Genomic DNA, 24,014 nt, shown 5'->3' with positions numbered 1-24,014 from the left:
AAAAGCACATGCCATAGCAGTTTGGCAGATTAGAATACAAGACTGTTCCTGATTTCAAAACAGTGGGTGGGTATGTTTGTCCAAATTAGGATTGTAGGTAGAAGCATGTAACTTCTCGTCAGGCAGAATTTATCTTAACCAGATTTTGTCTTTATCGTGATTGTTATAAACAGAAGATGGGGGTCCATTTTAACAGAGCTCCTGCTTTATTTAAAGAGGAGGGATTTTTTTTTTCTTTCACGCTTTAATTAAATTGCATGTAATCTCTTGGTGTTTTTGTTTATCTCTCTTTATCAGATATTTTTTTCTTTTCTCTACTAGAGTATATTGATAGACCAAACCTGCCTGAATTGCGGGCATTTGTCTCCGAGAACTTATTTAGGCTTACAATTTTGATTGACTTTTCCTTATAAGTTACATGAATACATTTTCGTTTTCATTTTAGGTGGAAAGCCAGATGACATCACCGTCCTTCTTTCAATAGTGGCTGAGTATACAGACTGACTCACCTAGATGTCAACCCCTGCCCTCCTTTCATTACCCCAAGTTCTCCCCAGCCGCGTGTGCGGATCCTGCTGGCAGGACCACGTTCCTTTGCCGCTGATCTCAATGGCCAGTGACGTAAGCCTCTGCCTGTCGTTTTGAGACCCGTTGAGATCTTTATTGAGAACCACTACTGTCATTCACTAGCTCACATCTGCCAGCAACTTGGAAGAGAATCAAGATTTGAAGATTGACCTTCACATCTCATTGTCCTTCCCATGATGGGATGGAGGTTTCCAAAGCCAAAATGGCTATTACTTTTCAAAAATGCTTGAAGTATTGAAGAAAATGAGTAATGTTGGTAAGGTGAATTCAAAATTAGAGCGTGTAAAAGGGATTTTAAAAGTCTAACAAATTCTATGTTATGGTACATCTACTAGAAACACATTATTCATCAAAAGAAATGTTACACGTGTACTATACAGTCTTTGTTATGATTGGGTGTGACTTTGTCTTTTCATTATAAACTCCTTTATTTCAGGGGCTTATAATTCTGGTCTAAAATATTGCTCTGGATTATGAAATCCTGATCCCAGGAGTTGTTGTTTTTGTTTTTGTTTTGTTAGAAATTGGAAGGAAAATTCAGTTTAATTCTATGGATGCATATGTTTCATGGTTTTTAAAAGATGCTTAATTGTAATCCTGTGATCAACGTTTTGGCAGTTTATTGATTAGTCCAAATCACAGGCTGATGGCCTGATCTGCAGGAGGGGCGGGGGAAACTCTTTACCAAAATTTTTTAGTGGGACTATTACTCAAGATTTTAAACTCCTCAAAGCTGAGAAACTTAATGCTATGGCTGAAACTCCTCCCAGCTGTCTGATATGATGCCCCTTTGTGGGAGCTGTAGGCCCGTAGGGCTCATGGGTTGAAAATGGACAGCTGTTACATTGAGTTTTGGGGCTTTTGATGGTCATGCTACTCCTAGTTTCACTCAGACCTTCCATTAGTAGCCTTGCTTTCCGTAGACGAGCATGCACCAAGTTCAGGGAGTCCAAGTGGGAAGAGCACCGTGGGCAGTGGCAGCAGCACACGCGTCCACAGCAAAACTAGTGATGATCTGACATTTGCATTTGCCCTACACAGAAAGTTAGGGGTTTCTGAATCAAGCTTAATGTTTACAGTTTCCGAATAGCCATCTTGCAGTGTATAATTTCCTTATAAAAGTATCCCGCATTCAGTTTTCTCATCTGCAAACTCAAACTTATTTTTAAGGTTTATGTACAAGTCAACTGCTGTAAAGATATATTTTGGGGTCAGTTTTCTTTCCTTCATTAACTTGGTGGTAGAAAAATATATATACTTAGCAATCCTTAAATTAAAGCCATGTTTTATATATAAGTCAGGTAACATTGGTGTATAGATGAGAATGCAATTAAACCTGATGAGAATCTACTTGCGGAGAATATAGAAAGTTTCTCTAAAGGAGATACTTACTCCCTGGTTTATTGCATTAAAACTTATGTTTGAGGTTACCTCAACTTGTTTTAAAGATTTTGTTTTGTGAATTTGTACTGTATATTTGAGTAACTGTCAAGCTTTTGTTTTATTTAAAATTGTTTAACATGTACCATGTACATGTCATTACTATATTTCAATGCATCATGCTTGTAACAGGCATTTCATTTATAATAAGAATGAGTTATTCATTTGTAAGCCGTTCAGTAATTTATCTACTATTCCTAAATTGGCATAATGTTAGATAGCTGTTTTGAATCACCTTTAATTACATGTCAGAATGCCTTAACTACCCTAACTTGACAAAATAATTCTTTGGTAGAGGAGATGGCGGGGTGGAGGGAGACTGTTTAAATAACAAGAGCCCATTGTGCTGTGATAAAACAGGGAAGCCAGAGTGGCAAGTGGCGGGGTATTTATTTTGCACAAACTATTTGCAGTCTCTGTATTTAAAAAGTGAAGAAAGTTGCATCCAGAAGGGTTTTGTTGGAAGGAGTACATTTATACTTGGGATGACGACATTAGTTCTTTTATTGGGTTTTTAATTATTTCTGGTCAGAGGTATGTAGCCTATGATCTGGATATATTTTGCATTAATTTTGCAATGCCTACATTTGATTCCTGGTAGAGCTGGTTAAGTCACTGGCTTTTCTCTGCTCTCATTTAACCCATTGGACACAATCTTTGTAAAGCTAGATTGGTGGTGTTTTAACACAACTCATTTAATCAGCTTACCTTTTTGAGAAATGATTGTAAGAAATCGACAGTATGTTTGTTCCAGTGACGTTGAAATTAGCGGGACAAGAATTGAGTTTCACAGTGGAACTGACTTTGGACCTGGCCTGTAGATTTGTACACAAAACAGTTTCTCTTTTCCCTGTCCTTTTTGTGTTATGCACTTATTTTATGACTGCCAGTGGTCAGTGGAGTGCTGCTTATCGAGTAACTCTCCTTCCACTCTCAGTGGTCAGAGGCTGTGTGGAACCCAGGCTGGAATTTTCCAGATCACAGGACCCAAGTCTCTGAAGGGTGTGACTGAGATATGCCACTTGGTGTGTCTGATTCTGAACTTCATGTGTGTGTTAATTGTATTTTAAATCAAGCAGTATAAAACAACAACACATGCACATTTGCCTCATGTAATGGACTTTTATAACAAAAGAGAATTTGGATTTCTAATTTACAAATGGCAAATTATTTATCCCTCTCTGGATGCACCAAAGACCAGTAAAGTTTATAGCTTTTCCATCTATATTTATAAAGCAATACTGTATTATAAAAAAAAAAAATATTTTTATCACATGCTTGAAATTTTTATTTTGTTCTGTTTTAAAATGTGCACTCTAAACATATCAGAACCTTATTTCTTCCTGTGAACTTAAGCTGCCTGCGCACAAAAATAAATTACCCAACAGATATGCAGTAGAGTCTATAGGCTCTTAAAAACAGAAAGAAGAAATGAGGGGGGCGGGGACAAGTTATTTGTCCTGAATTACTGTACTGGCTTGACATGGTTGATGGGTACTACATCACAAAAGAATCCATTCCAGGTGTGCAGTTCTGGGGGTTGGGCTGTGTCTCTAGATTAGCAACTAGATTTCAAGCTTTGTGTGATGGGAGTGTCTCTCCTATCAGCTACATTTGTTCTGGATAGAGAGCAGTAGCCTTCAGTACCACCTTCAGTACCACCAACCTACCACATCAAGTATCAAGGCAGGAATTGTGGGAATTTACTGAGTCAGTGTTGAGCATTTTGGAGATTGTAAACAAGATTGGCTAGAACGGTAAATATTTGTACTTTGGAATAAGTTCTTGGTTCCTTGTCACCTTAAACCAGCTATCTTTGGTAGAAGCTACAGCATCCAGTTTACCTGGAAACGATCACATTTTAGCATTTAACAAATTTTACGAGATCAAAAAAAAGAAAACCAAAACTTGCTTATAAAACTGAAAATATGAAGCAAAAAACATTTGGGTTTTATTCATAAAAAATTAAATTCTTTGTAAAATTGAACTTCTCAACTAAGAATTGACAGTGTCCACGTCAAAATTTTAACTGTTAGCAGGTAGTTTGTGGCAAAGATGGCTAAATAATGAAGCAGATTTGAATTTGTGTATACTAATGAGCTGCTTATTTTCTGTTTTGAGACTATCATTATTTGTCTTACCCAAGAGGCAATGACCTGAATTGGATGTCTGAAATATAACTTATGCAGGAATAGTTCTGTAAATACATTTAAATAAACTGTAAAGATATTTAATAAATATAGTATTTATACTAATCCGTGTACTCCTTTTAATTTGAATAGTAACTAAATAAGACACCAATCCTTGATATTGTTTGTTGGTCTATATCAAGTCCATATTTCCAAGCCTCTTAGTTGACTAGTCTAGCAGTGACTCCATACTTTACAGCTATTAGTTTGTCTTTTACTAGTTTATCCGCCTTAGCTCTTTTCACCAGCTGGTTTACTACATCAGTTTAGCTTCCTCAAAAATTCATCAAAATGGACTGATACTTGAATGTAAAATACACATGATTTCCTAGCTGAGAAAGCTTTTGCATCTTCCACATGGTATGCAGTGAAGCACAGAAAAACCTGGTGTCATTTAAATTTAGCACTCTGTACCCAAATTCTAAACCAAATTAAATACAATTTAATTAACAGTGTAACTATCTTTTACAGATTAGCTGTATCCAGGCAGTTACTGATGATACCTCCAGACCTAAACCCCCGCCCCCTTTCCATGGGTGAACCAGAAACTTTCCTCCTCAGCAAGGAGACTACAGTTACTCCTGTATAGAAATGGTCTCTGGGTAGTCATCTGCATCTGATAGTGAAATGTGAAATTCAGTGTTAATCATCAGTGTAAGCGTAAGATACATAAATCTTTAGCCTACGTCTGAAAGGACCTCTTGAAATTATGTGGGCATTGCCAGTTTCCACAAAAAGCTTGGCGAAAGCCCATTTTCATTCACTGAGGAACATTTTGGGATGAACTTGAGTTTTTATTAGGTTATTGTGGGTAGCTCTGACTCATTACTGAGCTACAAAAGCCAAATTCATTCTGGTTTTAGAAGTCCGTTCACAATTCTGAAGTTTACCAATCCATTCAGCCACCTTTGTTTATGAATTCTACACAAAATCTAAAGTACAGTTGCTTGCCAATTAACATTTCCTTGGGATCTGATGGCTTCACAAAGACTTAAACAATAAGATGTTACAGAAGTCTAGTTTGTCAGGTTATAATTGACTAACAGGTTTTGGAGGAGAGAGAGGCCTGCGGCATTAGACATTACATAACACTGTTTTTGTGCCAGATATTTTAGTCTGCAGGTAACAAGCTAATTCTTAAAGAGGCAAAGGACAGAGGGGCTCACCTTCCACCTCCTTCCCCTGCAAACCCAGGCTGCCCCGACAGCGGAGGTTGGTGCGCCGTGCCAGATCACACAGAAACACTGTGTTGGCATCACTTCCACAATTCTTTTTTGTACCACACTGTAGAAAATCAGGATAATTTAAGACTATCAAATAAAATACAATATATAAAAAGACTCCAAAGTGAGGGGGGTAGCTATGTATTTTTATTCTTGACCTTTTTTCCCCAGGGGTTAATTTTACTTAAGATTTTAACAAAACAAAAAGCAATGGACAGAAGGGTCATGATATTACAGAAGAAAAGATTGCATAACTTTTACTGTGTCTGAAAGCACCAAAACTCCAATGTTTGCAATCAGATACAAAGATACCCGACTACTAGTCACAAAACTCTACAAGCAGTATTGATGCACTCCAAAAGGCTGCTGAAGAAAGTTTGAATTCCTTTATGAAACTGGGAAAGAAAATGATAAAACCTCTAGTGCGAACATGCATTGAACTGAAGAATTGTAATGAGTTTTCCCTGCACAGAAAACTCATCTGCCTCCTAAGTAGCATAATGGATTTAAAGCAAATTATATACACTTGACAAGCAGCTATTCCTAGGTATGGTGGTTGTACAAGATAATGTTTAGAAAAGCAGAAGCCCATCCTAAGTAGTGCCAGGACAGTATCTTTGTAGACTTACTTGTGAAAACTGGATTTCAGGTGTGAGTCACTACAGTGGGCTGGTGGGGGGGCGTGACCCAGCTGTCATTAAGTGTTAGAATATGGAAAAACTGCCATTATTCATGTCCTCTTCGCTGTCACTTGCTGTTGCCAGACTGTCGAAAGGGTTGTCGCAGTGTTCTTGCAAGTCGGAAGAAACTGCTCCAAAGAACATGCAAGAAAACTGGAGGGAAAAAAGTAATGGTATTGTTTATTCAAAGTAAAAGTCATTAAATGATCCAGCGAACAGCCTCTTTTCAGAAACCTGGCCAGTGTGGCCTCCCTAACTTTGACGGTGATGGTTCATGAGCACCCAGGGCCTTCATGACTGGACCAACACATTCTCTAAAACAAAACCCTTTCCCAAAGGCCTGCAGTTCGGGATCAGTAATCTGCTTCTGACTCCCCTGCCCAAGCCATTTAACACCGGGGCTGTGGGAGACAAGAGACAAAGGCAGATCCTGCAAGCCACTCTGCTCCACTCCCAGTGTCCCCTCTCCCCTCTCCAGCGACAGAAGCTGACCCTCCCAGCTAAAGCCTGTCTTTTCCCTTCAGCCTCAGAGCCCCTCCTCTGCCTCCCCTCTACTGGATAGGAATATCAATGCTTTACAATAACGTTATTGTTATTGTTATTGTCTCATCTTTAAAATACCTGAAAAGCCCCACCCAATTCCTCCCTCCCCGCCCCTCCTCTGCTGCAGAGTTGTCTCCACTTGCTATCTCCATTTTCTCAGGCTCCTGCTCAGTCCTAACAAACCTGACCCACCCCTCCCCAGAAACTTCCTGCTGTGGTCACCAAAATCACCACATCCTTAAGCTAATGACCATTTTCAGTCTTCTTCCCCCTTGATACTGTCTCCTCGCACCTTCCTCGTGCCACACTCTCCTGGTCGCCCTTGGACTTCTCGGCTGGCTCGCCCTCTTCTACACAGGCTTTTCACACAGTCGGCGTTTTGCAACCTCAGCACTACTGACTTTTGGCGCCTGACAATTCTTTGTTGTGGGGACTCAGCGTTGGGGGATTTGAGCAGCATCCCTGGCCTCTACCCACTAGATGTGAGTAGCATCCTCGATACCTTATTTCCACTTAACCCTCATAACCAATCCATCACCAAGTCGTTCTGCTTTTACCTCTTCAATTAGCTGTCAGCTTTGGCCACTTCTCTCCATCTCTAAGGAATCACTATCTCATCTGTTGGATAATAAAACTGAGCTTCCATTCTTGCCTCACTGTACCCCATTTATACAGTAGTTGCAGCTAAAGTTATCTTTTAAAAAATCAACTGTCAGCCCTTGAATACTTTAAATGCCACGAGACTTACTATGGCTGCTTACAGGGCCTAGAGGACGCCTCTGGCATGATCTGGCTCTCATCGGTGCTCCAGCTTCACCCTGTGCTGTTGTTTCCCCCTGGCTACCTGCCCCCTAACCGCCCTGGCCTGCCTTCCGTTCCTTAAAACCACCACGCTCCCTCCATCACAGGGCCTCTGCGTGGGCCGTATCCACCCCCCTGCCCCCATATCCAATTTTACTCTCCTAAAAAGTCTTTTGTATAGCTTAATACAGTGGCTTTTAGAAATAATATTTCTCCTTCCAAATTTCTAACTCTAAGAAACTCGTATTTCCAAATCAGTAATAACAGTAATATATAGCAAAACAGGCTTGAATGGAACATTGGTGATTAATGTAATGTAAACATAAAATTGGGACTATCATTGTCTGAGATGCTTCTGTTCCTAATAGTGTTTATCTTCAATAGATTTCATAAGGTTTAATGTTAGCACTTTGTGAAGCTTATCATCAATCTAGTAAAATGCTGGTGTTTTGATATGTTATTAGCTGTGACTCCACCATGAAGGAATTTGTGATGTTTGGGGAATAAAATACGTATTGTACCACTATGAATAAAGGATTTTCTAAAGAGATTTGAAAAATAAAATTAGAAGAACATTTATTTTAGAAAACAAATTATACGACACATAAGGATTTAAATACACCTTATGTGTATTTAAATATAAGTATGCACCCTGGCTGGTGTGGCTCAGAGGATCGAACACCGGCCTGTGAACCAAGAGGTCGCCAGTTTGATTCCCAGTCAGGGTACATGTGTGGGTTGTGGGTGAGGTCCCCATCTGGGGGCGTGCAAAAGATAACTGATCAGTGTATCCCTCACACACTCATGTTTCTCTTCCTCTGTTTCTCCCTCCCATCCCCTCTCTCTACAAGTAAATAAGTAAAATCAGAAATATATAAGGTAACAAAAAAATATAAGTATGCTATAAGCAATCATAATTTATTCTTTGAAACAAGTGATTTCAAACTCTACTTGAATATACTTTGTTAGAAATTACTCAGGTAAAGAGACGAAGCAAAAAACAAAAGTAGGAAAAAAATTACTCAATGAGCAATTTAACTATTTTGTATTAACATTCTGTAAATCAGTCTTTTCTCCATCTCAGACTGGCTTTACCTCTCCAACTGCCACAAAGTAAGAAAATTAATTTTCAGGGTATTGCGGGTGGGCTGGGGCAGGGAGATTGCAAAAGACGCCCCCTGATGAGAATTCCTGACTGAGACATGGGAGTGTCTCAACGTCTTCCTCTCACCTTCCTGAGACGTGGGGACCCCGGCTCTTCCTCCACGTGGCTGACTCTGCGCTCTGGTCCTTCGCTGACGTCCCCATTGGCTCTTTTCACTAGAGGACTGCCACGGTTTCCCGGCGCAGAGGTATTTCTGAGAGTCTCATCAGAGTGGAGCCTTTTGGGTGCTGCCTCTCTCGAGATGGGCTCCACGGCCTTGCTATCTTTTTTACCAGCCTTTGGATTTGAACATACCAGATCTGACCTGGGGTAATAATCAGGATTAAGTGAATGAACTGTTTACTTTGAAATATACATTTTTATATCACTAATAGAGCAATATGGTATGTCAACGATAACACTGGTTTAGAGCATATACCAAAATAATATGGAACTAATTGTTTTGAATGTTAAGATTCACATATATGATTATTTAGAAATTCTCTCTACAGATTGGAGTTTTTCAGTAAACAACTTAGTGTGCATGAGACAGTCTTGTGATATGGTAACAGGGACAAGTTAGGATAAAAGTCAAATAAATTACTATACATATATATGACAAAATTTTATATAGTCATTAAAAATCACATTTTCAAGTCATAATCAGTGGAACATGTTCACAATATAATATTTGAGGGGGGAAAAGGATAGAAAACTACATATGCTATATGATCTCAATCTTGTTTAAAAATACAAGTATATGCACAATAAAAAGTCTGAAAGAAAACCGATGAGCCAAATGTCAGCGGTGGCTATCTCTAGGGAGTGCAATTGTGGGTGATGTTGGCTTTCCTTTCTGTACTTTTCTGTATTTTCCAAACCTCCCACAGTAACTTTATGATGCTTCAACTGTTGAAGCACCCCCACCACCACCAAAAGAAAGTTATTAAGAGACAAAAGAAAAACAATGGCTGTCCCTGTCTGAGAAAGAGCATTCTAGGTATGAATAGATAACATCCCTGTGGACCTTAACACTATATCCCTCCTAAAAAGCAACTATTACAAATGGAAATGAGTTTGGGGTATTAACAAAGACAAATCAGAGAGTCCTGTTAAATTCTGATCATAAGAGACAAAGCAAATATCTAGAGCAACATTGGTGATATTTCTGTTACAGTCAGGTCTTACTATAGCTCTTCCTGATTCCATCAGAATTTCTGACCTAATCTTTTACTCCTCAACGCTTTCCTGAATGAATGCCACTGCATTATTTCTAAATAAATTGTAATGGCTTTCCCCCAACCAATAAAGATGTTAGAACATGGCCTTACCTTTTCTGTTTTTCTGAAAGATACAATGATTGTGGAGAAGATGCTCTACTTGGCTCATCAGCCAATGTGGCCAAAATAAAGTTAGCTTCCAATAACATATCATCAATACTGAAAGCCATAGGTCTAAAAAGGCAAAGTTAGAGCACACAGCACAATCATTTTCTGAGGGACATTGGGAAAACATGAGAAAATGGCACCTAATTCAGGAGTAAGAGAGAAACAGTGAAAGTCCTTTCATCTTTTCATAAATTAACACAGTCCTAAGAGCTGAAAGGGCCCTTAGAAATTATCAGATCTAATTTCATAAAACACATCTAACCTAATCTCACTTGAAATTTCAGTCCTGAAATAGCATATAGTGTCATAGTTTCACAGAGATTTAACCTGGTTATGCCATGTATTATTTTCTAGTTAGGCAATTTATTCATGTCAAATTTACAAATGTTTTCACTCTGCAGAAGCATGTCTTTTTCAATCAAAGTTACCAATTTAAAAAAACACCATGTCATGGCATCTTTTAAAATTTTAGTTTGATAAGTATATCTGGTAAGGTTAAGGAATTCCTGAGGTGCGAATTAATTTTGAAGTGCTTCAAATGGTTTATAATTGCTATATAACAAAAGAAAAAGAAACAAATTCAGAAAAGTTCCCAAGGACCTACTTCCCAGGAAAATCAAAATGGATGGATATAGGAGCACGTGTAGCTTCTGAAAATATCAGTATTCCCTGAAAGGAAAAGAAGAAAAAAAAAGTGAAATCTTTCTTAAAAACTACCAGTGAAAATTTTAATTTGGTGCATTTTTATTTACCTTCAATTCTTTGAAGCAAAATGTTATTTCAGTGTCAACTCTAATTTGAAAAAAGTCAAACTCAGCTGGACCCACAAACATCTCACTGTGTACAGAATTGTTCAAATCTGTTTAATAGTGTAAGAGAAGAAAGAATAAAATTAGTTCCAAAGGTCTTTGTTAAATTTGAATTAAAAATATAACGTAAGTGGTAGGTTTAGAATAGCCATAAATTCTTCGACATTCTTTTTTTTGGGGAGGGATGGCCTATGCCTACCTGCCCTCTCCTAGAATCTGGGTGGGCGGGCACCCTGACAGCTTTGACCAATACCGCATGGTGAGGAGACTGGTGCTGGTTTCTGAACCCAGGCCCTTGGAGAGGAGCAGCCTCCACTGCTATCCTCTATCCACTTCTCTTTCCCACAACACCTGCTCTTGGAAGCCAGCCACCACGCTAACTTCATGCTATAGGAAGGCCAAGTTAATGAAGAGGCTGCATGGCTGCAGGTGCTCTGGTTAACCATCCAGCTGGGCTCTTAGCATCAATGACCAGCCATGTTAGTGCCCCATCCTGGATGTCTTCAGACGGTCCCAGCCCCAGCCACCAACTGCCACTGCATGAGAGGCCCCAAGTGAGAACTGCCCAGCTGAGTCCCGTCAACCCACAGAACCATGAGAGGTAAGAATAAATTATTTTAAGCCACTATATTTTGGAGTGGCTTGTTATAAACAATTAACCAGACTACCATAAAAACTAGTTTATTCTAAAGGGAAACTACTATTTATGGATATGGTTTATACAGAACAAAGTTATTATATTTTGACTTACATCTTTTGTTTTTTCATTCGTACCTTTAGTACCTTAAATATCATTCAGTGTTTTTATCAAAACCTTGCACACAAGGACCTTGAATGCTAACTATATTTCTAGGTAGGGCCTGTTTGGGAAATCAGACCTTATTTCTAACCCTTCAGCTAAGCAAATTTTTACTTTAAAAACCCCATTCTCCCATCTGTGTCTGTCAGCTCCAGCTCTCAGTGAGTCATCAATATTTCCTTATAGTTATGGGCAGGTTTACATTAAATTTATTTTTTATGTCTAGGTATTTAATCTTCTTTGTTGCTATTATAACATTATGTTCTCTAACCAGATATTGTTTATGTGTACAAAAACTACTTTCTTCATCTTGTATATCCTGCTACTGAATGATTTTATTGTTTGAGTTAGTGTTTAGCACTGATTCTCTAGAGCTTCCAGGTGTATTATTATGTCACTTGCAAGTAGAAATGGCTGTGCTTCTAGTGCCTTTAATTGACTCATCTAATCATATTGAGTAACTCTAGCACAATGTTAAAGAGTAGAGGAGACAGTAGGTATCCTTGCCTTGTTTCTGATCTTAGTGGAAATTGGTCCTTTCCTATTATGTAAGATACTGGCTTTGGTATATGTAAAAATATATATATTTAATAATTTTTAAGAAAGTGCCCATCAATTCCTATGTTTTTTAGGGTTTTATATCAAGAATAAATGTTACACATTTTACGAGGCTCTCTCAGCATTTATGGAGATAATCATATACATCTTTTTCCTTAAACCTATTGATACTGTGTTTTATGTCACTGGAGTTTCCAATATTGAACCAGTATTGCATTTCTAGAATAAATTCATCATGGTCGTGAGAAACAATTTCCTTAATGAGATGTTGAATTTTGTTTCCTATTATTTTCTTCAATATTTAGGTGCAGTTTTAAAAATACGATCATACTGTGCATACTATTCATAATCTATTTAATAACATATCCTATTTTTTCATGTTAATAAGTATATTTTTCTAATTATTTGTGTGTTGGTGTTTTGTGTTTTCCACTACCAAATTAGCTTCAATAAATATCAGATATGCATTCTCAGAGAGAAAGGAATGTATATACACTCATACAAGATTACTTCTAACAGCTTCATATTTCATTACTTTAACTCAACCAATCCCCTGTTGTTAGACCTGAAGTGTAGAAACAGGCACTAAAAGTGTTCATCACTGGATAATGGGATTTCAAGTGATTTTTTTTATTAGTGCTTTTTAAAAAGTTTCTTCAATAAACATGAATTGTGTAAGTATGAGGACAAAGGATAAATGGTATATGTATATACTTTTTAAAGGACCAAACAAAACCTTACAAATACATTCATCTCAGACAAGAAGGCTCATGTCATCCCCGGGTGCTAGCATAAGAGCAAGGCTGAACACAATTCGACGACTGGGTCCCCAGTCAAACATAACTATGACTGCTCATTAGAAAGTCATTCCTGCAGGAGAGTGTCTCCTGGTTATAAAATGGCCACCTTAATTCAGAGATGGCATATGGAATATCAAACAGACCCTGTCACTAGTCAAGCATGTAGTGTCCAGATCATGCACTCCTGAGGGCTGAGGAAGAATGATAGACAAAATCTGAGAGGCCACAACGGCACAGGGGCGATGTGCTCGAGCCCTGCACTCGGACCATAATCCACACTTACTATCTGTGTGACACCAGACAAGTCTCTTAGTTTCTCTGTGCTTCATATTCTTCTGATGGAAAATAGGGATCATAATAGTACCTACATCACAGAGTTGTTATGAATATCAAATGAATTCAGATGTGTATACCATTTAGAACAGAACCTGGCACAGATGAAACACTACAAAAGTCATCTGACCCAACTTAATCTCTGGTTCTACTGGTTTTCCAGTTGAAAATAATACAGTTCCTCCCTTTGTATTCTTTCTTTACTGCTATCACCAAAGAAATTATCCAAGGTCAAAGAGTCTCCAATGACTTGTGCCAAGAAGACCAAGTAAATTTTCTTGATACCAGAACTCCTGATTTGATCGTGCCTTAGTTTCTCCATTCCATCTAGATAACTCTTAGAAGAGTTGACTTAAGAAGCATTCACGTTTTCTGCTCTGTGTATTTGCCATCTGAAATATCTTACATTTCCAATGCAAATTTACTTTTGCTTATGTAGTCAAAGATCATTTCAATTGGGTTGCTGGCCTCATAATTTGTCTTTATGCTCAACAAAAAGTATGATAAAGGATGAGAAATAGACCTTAAAATTTTAACTTTAAAAATATTTTTCTCTCTAACCATTCTCCTAATTTCGAAGCCAAGTATTTTAATTATTGATCATGTTAATTTCCTGGGCCTCTTAAAATTTTTAATGATCTTTCTATACCTTACTGCTTTTTAGACAAAAATAAATATAAGACCACCAGTATTTACTGAATGGTTAGTAATCAAGCCAGGAAGTAATATTACATCAAAGCACTGTGACAGATACAATCCTTACCCATTGACTCCTCATTAGAACTCTTAATACAAACTTCCAGGGGAGTAACAGCAAGAGTAACTTCTTCTTGATTCGATGAAAAAAAAACAATTGCCTCAGCAAGCACTCTATGAAATATAATAAAAATATTATGTTATTTGAAAAACAAACAGAAAACAACAGCTTTCTAATGGGACTCAAATCTTTAATCTAGAAATAAATAGGTTAGTTGGCTTAGATTTAGAAAAATTTACCCAATGGACTTTATTCTTTCTTCTGTATGAGCTGCTATATTTTTAGTATATTTTTTCCTTACTTCTCAGAAAATTTATTTATGATATACTTTTGGTATATTTAATAATCGTAACTTCATTTAAAGGCCAAGAGAATAGTAAAATACATTCTTAGTAAAACATGTGAAAGCTGCAGAATAAACCAAACATTAGAATAAAATGTCTTTAATTCTTTTTTTATGTAACAAGTATGTATTTCTTTAATTGGCTTGGGATCACTCCTAAGGGAGACAGTGAAAAACAGAGACCTTCTAATATAACTGGGGTGGCTTACACCAGAGGCCCAGCTGAGAGGTGGAGAGGTTTACAAGCGGTCTGCAGCCTATATTCTCTTTCCCTTTTGTTACTTGTCCTGGATTATTAACTACACTTTCAAGGCTGTCTTGACATCCCAAATGGCCTTTCATCCTGTGCTCCCTTTTAAAAACAACTTTATGAAAATATAATTCACATACTACACAATTCACAGATTTCAAGTTGTTTGATTTGCATTTCCCCAAAGACTAACGATGCTGAGCATCTTTTCGTGTGCTTACTAGCCATTTGTGTATCTTCTTTGGAAAAATGTCTATTCAGATCCTTTGCCTGCTTTTTAGTTAGGTCATGTGTCTTTTTATTATTACATTGTAAGTTCTGAGCTACTTTTGAAACTGAGGTGTTGGTAGATAAAAAAGAGATTCTTAGAATTTTTGTAATGTTGGTGTTATCCTGATGCTAGACATGAACTCAGCAGTGTTTCTTGATGCCAAAATATCAGACACACCAACCAAATTCATCTGGAAAGTTTTCCAGTGATAAGGGGGATGTTGTCCAAGATACCAAATAACCTAATACAAAAATGACAACATGAATGTGAAATTCAAAAAGGAAGAAAAACACCAATTGCTAATAAATATATGAAAAGATTCTCAAACTCCCTACTAATAAAATAGATAAAACAAAGAATTCTAACAATATCATTTTCTCCCTATTATGTTGGCAAAAATTTTAAAGATTAATCATATCCTTTACTCAGAAAGATCCTCCTACACTTTTGGTGGGACTGTAAATCAGTATAAACTTTCCAGGCAGCAATTTGACAGTCAGTCTGTATGCAAATGTAAAATTTGTCTTTGAGCCAGCAACGTCATCTCTAGGACTCTCTCTGTGGTGGGCAGCCTGGAAGATGGCCTCCAAGGGTCCCCAGCTCCTCGGATTCATGCCCTTGCATAATCCCCTCCCCTTCAGCATGGGCTGGATTGATAAGACTCACTTCCAACAGGGAAAATGGCAGAAGTGGTAAGATAGCGATTATGAGATGGGGTTATAAAAAGAATACGGCTTCCATCTTGGGAGTCTCCCTCCCCCTCTCCCTCACCCTCTCTCTACTTGCCATGGTGGGAGGACAGCCAGGCAGTCTGTACAGAGAGGCTTGCCTGGTGAGGAACTGAGGTCTCCCAGCCGCCACATGAGTGAGCCTGGAAGTGGATCTTCTGAGGCCTCCCAACAACAATGTCGGTGAGCTCAGAAGTGACTCCCCCTACCACCTTCAGATGAGACCACAGTCCTGGCTGATGGCTTAACTTCAGCCTCTCTTCCTCCTCAGACACCATCAGCCAGATGCACGCAGCTAAGCTGCACTAATTAGCATAAAGTAATATATGTCTGGTTTTTTAGGCTCCAAGATTTGGGGAAATTTGCTCCACAGAGACAGGTAACTAGTACACTGCTCTAGTACTAGAAGCATTGCTTATGATAGGAAAAAGTTGGAACAACATATTTTGTGTGTGTGGGTGATAGTAAAAAGTTGGAAACAACCCTTATCTGAGGTTCCACTTTCCTCTGTTTCAGTTACCTCCAGTCAACAGCGATCTGAGAATATTAACTGGAAAATTCCAGAAATAATTCATAAGTTTTGAACTGCATGCCACTCTGAGTAGCGTGATGAAATCTCATGCCATCTGGTGCCGTCCTGCCCAGGGTGTGACTCACCCCTTTGTCCAGCGTCTCCAAGCTGTATACACTCCCTGCCCGTTAGTCCCTTAGTAGCTGTCTCTGTTGTCATCAGCTCAACTGATGAGTATCACAGTGCTTGTGTTCAAGTCGCCCTTTTTTCCTTAATGATAGTCCCGAATCGCAAGAGCAGTCATGCTGACAATTCAGATATGCCAGAGAGAAGCCGTACAGTGTTTCCTTTAAGTAAAAAGGTAAAAGTTCTCCTGGCCTTCACAGAGAAAGAAAAAAAGTCGTATGCTGAGGTTGCTAAGACCAAGGGTAAGAACAAGTCTTCTATCTGTGAAGTTGTAAAGAAGGAAAAGAAATTCCTGCTAGTCTTGCTGTCGCACCTCAAACTGCAAAAGTTACGGCCAACAGTACATGGTAAGTGCTTAGTTAAGACGGAAAAAGCATTAAATTTGTAGGTGGAAGACACAAGCAGAAAACATATTCTGACTGGCGGCAAAATAAGAGCCAGAAAGAACTGAGCCTATACGAAGACCTGAGCAAGGGGACCCTGGAAACAAGTGACCACATTCACATAACTTTTATTATAGTATATTGTTACAATTGTTCTATTTTATTATTTGTTATTGTTAGTCTCTAACTGTGCCTAATTTATAAATTAAACATTATCACAGGTATGTATGTGTAAGAAAAAACATAGTATCTATAGGGCTCAGTACTATCCGCATTTCAGGCATCAGCTGGCGGGGGCGGGGGACTGTTGCAGGGTAATGGGTAAGCAAATCACTGTTAAGTCATACGATGAAAAACTACACAATCATTACAAAGAATAAGATTGATTTATGTGACCTGACATAGCAACTAAAAAAAGCAAGTTGCCAAATGATAATAATAATGGGATATTTTCTTTGAAAAAAGTATATATAGTATATATTATGAAAAACAATGTAAAATATTTGTCTGGTATGTGACATAAATTTGAGAGGTGGGAGAAAGAGATAAGCATAACATTAGGGAAAGGGAGAGTTACAGAGATTGGCTATAAATTTCACAAAAGAGCTGTAAACAGAAGAAGAACTAGAATGATACACACCAAGTTGTTAACAGATGTTACCCCTGCCAGTGGGATAGCGGGGGCAGGTAGAGGAGGCTTTCATTTTCTGATCTTGCAATCTTCTGTGAATTGCAGATGCATTTCAAGAGCATGTATTTCTTTTGTAATTTAAAAAACAACAAGGATAAAAATACCTTTTCGCTCACAAGCTAACTAATGTTTAATGTTACAACTTAACTGAAAAATTGAATACACTGACTCATTCTCTGGAGAAAAATGGGAAACACTTAAGGACGAAATCAGTTTGCATCAAAAATACTGAAATTTTCTGATGCTGTGTGTTTTAAGACTCAGGCAGAAGACACCATATAAATGCAAAGTATTAATAGATAATATTTTTTTCTTTATATCATCGATGAAGAAAGCTACTGATGGAATGTTTTTAGGACTTTCTTGGCCACTGAATTATTATTGCTACCATTAGGCATTTATCATCTACTAGAGCAATTTTCAACCATGCCGCAGCACACTGGTGTGCCGCAAGAATTTTTAAGACATGCAATACCTGACTATTTAGTTTTAAAAAAGGACAGCAGTCAATACAACAAAAGTCATCTGGTGTGAATGAATTAAAATTATACGTTTGTTTGGTCAGATTGCCAAAAAAGTTTTTTAGTGTGCTGCAGGATCTTGGTAATTATTATATATGTTCCGTGAAATGAAAAAGGTTGAAAACCACTGGTTTACTATTATCTTTATCAAGGTTCTCTCTCTCCCCCCTCTGTAAGATGATGTCTCCAAGTTCCAAGTTAGCTTTTTAAAAAAAGCAACTGATTTTAAAGCTCTAGGACAAAGCCCTAGCTGGTGTGGCTCAGTGAATTGAGTGCCAGCCTGCAAACCAAAGAGTTGCTGGTTCGATTCCTAGTCAGGGCACATGCCTGGGTTACGGGTGGGCTGGGGGCATGCAAGAGGCAACTGATCAATGGTTGTCTCACACATCGATGTTTCTCTGCCTCTCTTTCTCCCTCCCTTTCCCTCTCTCTAAAAGTAAATAAATAAAACCTTTAAAAGCTCTAGGATATTAATACTTTACTCTGTAACCATACTATATTCAGAAAAATAAAAAACCAGAACAGAGAGCTGATTACCTTGGTTGAATCATTAGTGTATTAGTACACATACTCTTTTCAAAAATAACTTGCAAAGGCTGACTTTCTTGAAAACACACATTATGAGTCCTTTTAATACCTTAAAAAAGTAAATCAACCTGTTAACTTTTAAGTGCAAAATTAACAGATTAAAAAGTCTTTAAGTTTCACAGCCAAATTAAAATAATATAAGTAATATTTATTTTTTTATATTTAGTACCTGGCAGATGCATACTGTGTGGAGAAGCACTATTCCTTAGCCAATGCGTTTATCTCCCCCTAGCGGACACCAGGCAACATAACAGACCCTCTGACCAAGCAGACAGTCTATTTCCCACATTCTTTTGAAATACAATTTCTTTGTGTATAAAACAGCGATTGCCCACTACAGCTCAGGTATCTATGATTCTCCTTCAGTGTCTGTCACCCTGGATTGATATTTCTGGGTGGGACTTTCAGAATATAAAGCTGAATATCTAGTCTGTGAATTCTTTTCCTCTGAGAGGAGGAGGGGAGAAGTGTGTAGTGGGAATGGGTACGGCCCATTGTGCCAGGGACTGCGGTACACATTTTCCAAACCTCACCTCGGATCCCCACAATATCCCTACGGGGTAGGTACTTAATCTCAGAAGAGGAAACAATAGCTCAGTGAGGCTAAATGACTTTTCAAGGCCATGCTTTCTTAACAAGTACAGCAGGTCCTCCACTAATGTTTCATTCAAAGTCATTTCATTATAACGTTGATGAGATGTCTTAGGAACTTAAATCTTGTTTATATCGATTAGCCTATAGTAAAATTGGTTTCATTATATGTCATTTCACCTATCAATGACATAAAGTGGGGACTTACCTTATAGCTAGAATTTTAATCTAGGTTTGAATATAGAGCCCATGTAACAAAATCCAAGTGGGCTATAACTTTCTAAGCATACTAATGTTGCAGTGTGAATCTAAAGGCCTCACAAGAGACAGTATTTTTCAATTTATTATTTTTTTACTTAGGTAATAACAGAAACATTTCTTAATTTCATAAACTTTTACTGAGCGCCTATTACAAAAAGAAAAGATTCGGACCAATATCACAAGATTTTTTAAAGCATAAAATTCTACTTGCTAACTTCAAATGAAATACCAGCAGTCATAATAAATATAACTAGAGCTAACACTTAGAGAATGTGCCAGGCATGCTTTTAAACAGGTTAGAACTACAGTCTCCTAGAACTCATTGGATCCTCGCAAAAACCCTAGCAGGTTGGTATAACATTATCCCCAATTTACCTATTGGGAAACTGAGACATAGGGATGTAAAATAATCTGTCCAAGAGCTCAGCAAGGAAGAGGCAGAGCAGGGTTCCACCTCTGACCTTCTGGCCTCCAGAGCCTGTGCTGTTAATCACCAGGCCATACATATTTAAGCATGTAAAAGTCCTATGAGCACACCATCGAATATGGACCATGCAAGGCTGGGCCTTGGCGTGGCAGAGAGAATGAATGAAGGTTTTGGCTCCTACTCTTGAGAGGGGAGGACTCTGACCCAGGCTCTGTGATTTACTACTTCTGTGACCTTGGGCCAATTACCACGTTTCTTTCAGCCCCAGATCTAATACTATTTGCCTCCTAGAGGAAAATATTCTTTTCTTTCTTACCAAGGAACATGTTACCAAGGCACTCTTAGAGAATATCAAACAGCCAGTTAATTTGAGAAGAACCAGTTGGTTGGATTCAAATGGATTTTAAAAATTGGTTTGTATGCAAGCAAAGCTTGCGTCCACTGACAAGTAAAAAAAGGAAACAATACTAATCATCTCACAATACTTCTTTAAAGACAAATAAGATAATAGTGTTCATGTACTTACAACTGGTCTACCACAAAACTACACAAATTCTAAGCAATAATGCAATGAGAACTCTTGCACATGATTTGAATACTCTAAACATAAAACATGTTTAGAAAAAATTAACAAAAACACACAATACATTGCACTAGTTTTAACTATACCTACCATATCTGCAGAAGAACTGAATAACTACTTTGCACTTATCAGATCTGGTGAATATTTTGCACATCTCTACATTTCTTTCGAGGGAATTCGGACATCTAAAGATGGGCAGAATTGACTGTAATACAAATAGGTTATAGAAAAGCATAAATTCAATATGATTGTTTAAGTCATCTAAAAAACTAAAAAAAGAGTATGTATATTCATAAAAGAATAAATTTGTCCTGTGTGACATTAAACCAAGTATTAAGTATAAATAGATTTTATGTCCAACATACTGAATATTTGCACAATGTAAGAGGAAACCAGGGCCACTTATATTTACCTTCATTCCCAATTTGCAATTTAAATTTGATATTGTTTTTTTATCTTTCATTTCCACTGTAGGTGACCATTGGTAATGTTGGAAAAACACAGGAGAGAAGAGGACACATCCATATGCTGACCGACAAGAATTCACAGACCTTAAGGCAAGCTGGAAAAACAATAACTATTTAGGGAAAAAATCAAATTTCTTTAAATGATTAATTTAAAAAATTCTATTTTAACATAGCAATTAAATGAGTTCAAATGATGCTGTCAGATTGCTAACTGTATTATATAGCTACATTATACACATGAACTATAATATATATTATATGCACTGCATTTATTCATTGTGTATTGAATTTGCATATGCATATATATGTCTACATACCTATGTTGAATACATACAGGTATTAAATCTAAAATCTTGCATGTTGAAATTGTAAAACTGCAAACACCTACAGGGGCCTTAATTTTAATGCATGAAGCAGCAGCAGGTGATATAAAAGGGAGTAAGAAAAGAATGCAGCAAAATGGTGATCTCCTGCCCAGTCTAAAGAGAGAGCTGTTGGTGTCAGCCAACTACTTCCAATCGGGTGGGTATAAAGGCCCCAAACTATCAGATCTTCTGAATTTTCAAGAGAAGCAAGAAATTCATATTTTTTTGTGGACTCTCCCAACTGTTAGAAATTATTTCAATTTTAAAAAAAACACAGTGCAGCCCCCACAAAACACTTTTGCTGTACCTAGCTGCTTGGCCACCAATTTGTGACTTTTGATTTAAATCATTTGCGTTTATCTGCATGATTTTAAAGTTTACTATGCTGCTCTAAATCAGCAATTTCAACCAGTGTGCCGCAAGAATTTTTCAAACATGCAATACCTGAATATTTATTCAGGGGCACTGACCTCTTTTCCCTTAGATTGTCAAATAAAATAAAATGGCGACAGCCAACACAAGAATAGCCATTCAGTGTGAATGAATCAAAAGTATACCTATTTTTTTTGTCAGATCAGCAAGAAACATACTTTTTGTGCCACAGAATTTTAGTAATTAGTTTATGTGTGCCATGATATGAAAAAGGTTGAAAATTGCTGCTTTAAATGTATTCAGAAATGTACAATAAATAACAGTGAAAGGGATAACTGCAATTTCAGGATTTCCTAGTTAACATAAAATCTGGACCAGAACCTTAAACTTTTGTCTTAATAGATGGTCTATGAGTTAACTTTCTTACTTACACCTTTTTCGGATGGGTCTAGCCACAGCTCGTCACTAATTCGTGATAGAGCTTGGATTGCTTTCCCAAATACTATGGAGAAAAAGAAAGTTGCTGCTTACATTCTTTCTCTCAAAGGATAACAGCAAATCATAGGACTACTTCAATATTCATAGGACTTAAATTCATAAAGAACAGTGTTTATAGACTAATACTACAAATTGCTTTAAGAAATACAGTATAATACCCTTTGCAAAATGCCAGGCTCATAGTAAGAGCTCAATAAATTCGAAGGATGAGGGTGTGAAATAATAACATGCAACAAAATCCTTCCTTTTTGTATGTTTACAGCATCGCGTGGAGCTACTGTGGCAAGCCGATTTCCATACCAATGTATTTTAAAACTTGTGTCCCCCCCACCCACCCCAGAAAAAAGTGTAAAAACAAGAAATGGAGAGGATGGTTTGAAGGGTTTTAATAATGTGACTGGTGGCAAAGTCAAAACAAGGCATGAGAGAAATTCAAGGCACCCAAGATGCCCCTCTGATGTTGGGGAGTTGCATGAAAGGTGCCAAATCTTCCCACCAAACACACTTAGATGTCCTTTCAGAAACAGAGGCCAGGGATGGATGAAATATTAGTCTGATCTGGTATTACTGCTTCCATGAGTTATGAATAAGTAAAAAACGTGGCAAACAGATATGGAATATTATGCTGCAATAAAAATGGGTGGCCATATCAATCTATGGAAAAGTAGAAAAAAGGAAAAATAATTCTACCACATCAAATTAGATTACAATGCTTATGACTTTTAAGTGTGTGAGTTGGGGGTATGGACCTCCAACTGAGAAAAACTGATGACAGGAAAAACGTCAGACAGAAGCTCTGTCCTCTCTCACCACTTTTTCATGGAGCTAATGACCATGTATTGAGCACCTACTACGTTCCAAGTACAACCCAAGCCAATGGGGGTACAGTGATGAGCAAGCCAGGTATAGATCCTGCCCTCACAGTGTTTACAGTGCACCAATATTAATCAATCACACAAATAACTGCTTATTAGGAGTCGAGGTATATAGACTGCTAAAGAGAACGCCGTGTTCCGAAGACGCCCTCAGCACGTCCCCAGCCGCAGCCCAGCAGGGCTTTTAGTGATCATTTCCAGGTTTCAATCTGTAGGAACCCATTGCTTTTCTAAATACAGACTTTCTGGAGTAATTTATATGTTTTAAGTACTATTCGTAACAACCGTTCCTGTACATTCCCATTTTTGGAGCTCTTTCCATGCATTTCCTTTTCATCCCTACATCAAAGATGTTCTGCTTGTCATCTTACGGATGAAAAAACTAAGCCCCAAAGGGATTCACACTGGCTTGTCGTACATTTAAAAATGGGGGGATCTAAAATAAAAACCTGGTTTATGTTTTTCCCATGACACTAAAATACTTTAACTGTCCGAGCATTATTTCCCCCCGCCCCCAAGTCTGCCCTGCGCAGTATCATCCCGACTGAGGCGCGATGGTGCAGCTTCATTTCATAGACACCCATGAAAATAGAAATACTGTGCGTAAATCAAAGCACATGGGCCTTCATCCTCCCCTCAGAAGCTAACAGGACCAGGGCGGTGAGCGCTGGCTGTGAGGAGACTTTGGTGTCTTCAGCCCTTATGTACAAAGGCAACGGGGAAGAGGGGCGCGGACGCTGGAAAGCCCCCATGAATCTCAGGCTTTCCCTTTTTGTTCGTAGCTGGGAAGAAAGACAGCTCCACCTTTAACCTGACTGCCGCTCATCCCGCACTTCAGCATGGCTGCGGGCCCTGACAAGCCGGGTCGCAAAGCGCGCCTCAACTCCACGGCCCGGGTTCCCGGATGTGGCCTGAGCCTTTAGAAGCTACGAGATCTCACCGCTCCCGCCCACTTCCACTCGATCTCTGAAAGCAGCTTCCCTTCGCGGCGGGGAAGGGCCTATGCGGGCCACCGTAGAACGGTCTCCCGTGGACCTCATTTCTCATTGGT

General features: G+C 38.2%; 2 protein-coding genes across 2 annotated transcripts in view; one reads left to right on the top strand and one right to left on the bottom strand.

The window, feature by feature from the left end:
- Positions 1–4,284, top strand: part of PPTC7 (protein phosphatase targeting COQ7) — a 36,333-nt gene extending 32,049 nt beyond the window's left edge. Inside the window, exon 6 of the mRNA XM_054594109.1 lies at positions 446–4,284. Coding sequence (XP_054450084.1) covers positions 446–504 — 59 coding nt within the window. The 3' untranslated portion in view covers positions 505–4,284. The remainder of the gene's footprint in view (positions 1–445) is intronic.
- A 1,860-nt stretch (positions 4,285–6,144) lies between these two features.
- Positions 6,145–24,010, bottom strand: RAD9B (RAD9 checkpoint clamp component B). Its single transcript, XM_054594017.1, has 12 exons — positions 23,964–24,010; positions 23,768–23,874; positions 22,022–22,092; positions 20,799–20,948; positions 20,477–20,591; positions 18,474–18,573; positions 14,059–14,165; positions 10,749–10,855; positions 10,601–10,665; positions 9,940–10,062; positions 8,696–8,933; positions 6,145–6,273 (listed from the first exon to the last, which is right to left on the bottom strand). The coding sequence occupies exons 1-12, from the start codon at positions 24,008–24,010 to the stop codon at positions 6,145–6,147; spliced, it is 1,359 nt and encodes a 452-aa protein (XP_054449992.1).
- Positions 24,011–24,014: the final 4 nt, after the last annotated feature.

This window comes from Pteronotus mesoamericanus, unplaced genomic scaffold, assembly GCF_021234165.1.
Source record: "Pteronotus mesoamericanus isolate MK-2021 breed Mesoamerican mustached bat unplaced genomic scaffold, CSHL_Meso_final scaffold_507, whole genome shotgun sequence".
NCBI classification, from domain to species: domain Eukaryota; kingdom Metazoa; phylum Chordata; class Mammalia; order Chiroptera; family Mormoopidae; genus Pteronotus; species Pteronotus mesoamericanus.
The sequence above is the reverse complement of the archived record's forward strand: the minus strand, read 5'-3'. Positions and strand labels throughout refer to the sequence as shown.

Excerpts from the sequence above, each read along its gene's own strand:
- RAD9B (XM_054594017.1), bottom strand. The coding sequence starts at position 24,010 with ATGAGAAATGAGGTCCACGGGAGACCGTTCTACGGTGGCCCGCATAG. Across the intron at positions 20,592-20,798 it reads ATTGCAAATTGGGAATGAAG|TCAATTCTGCCCATCTTTAG; the intron begins GTAAATATAAGT and ends TTTGTATTACAG. Across the intron at positions 8,934-9,939 it reads CTTTCAGAAAAACAGAAAAG|GTCAGATCTGGTATGTTCAA; the intron begins GTAAGGCCATGT and ends TTATTACCCCAG.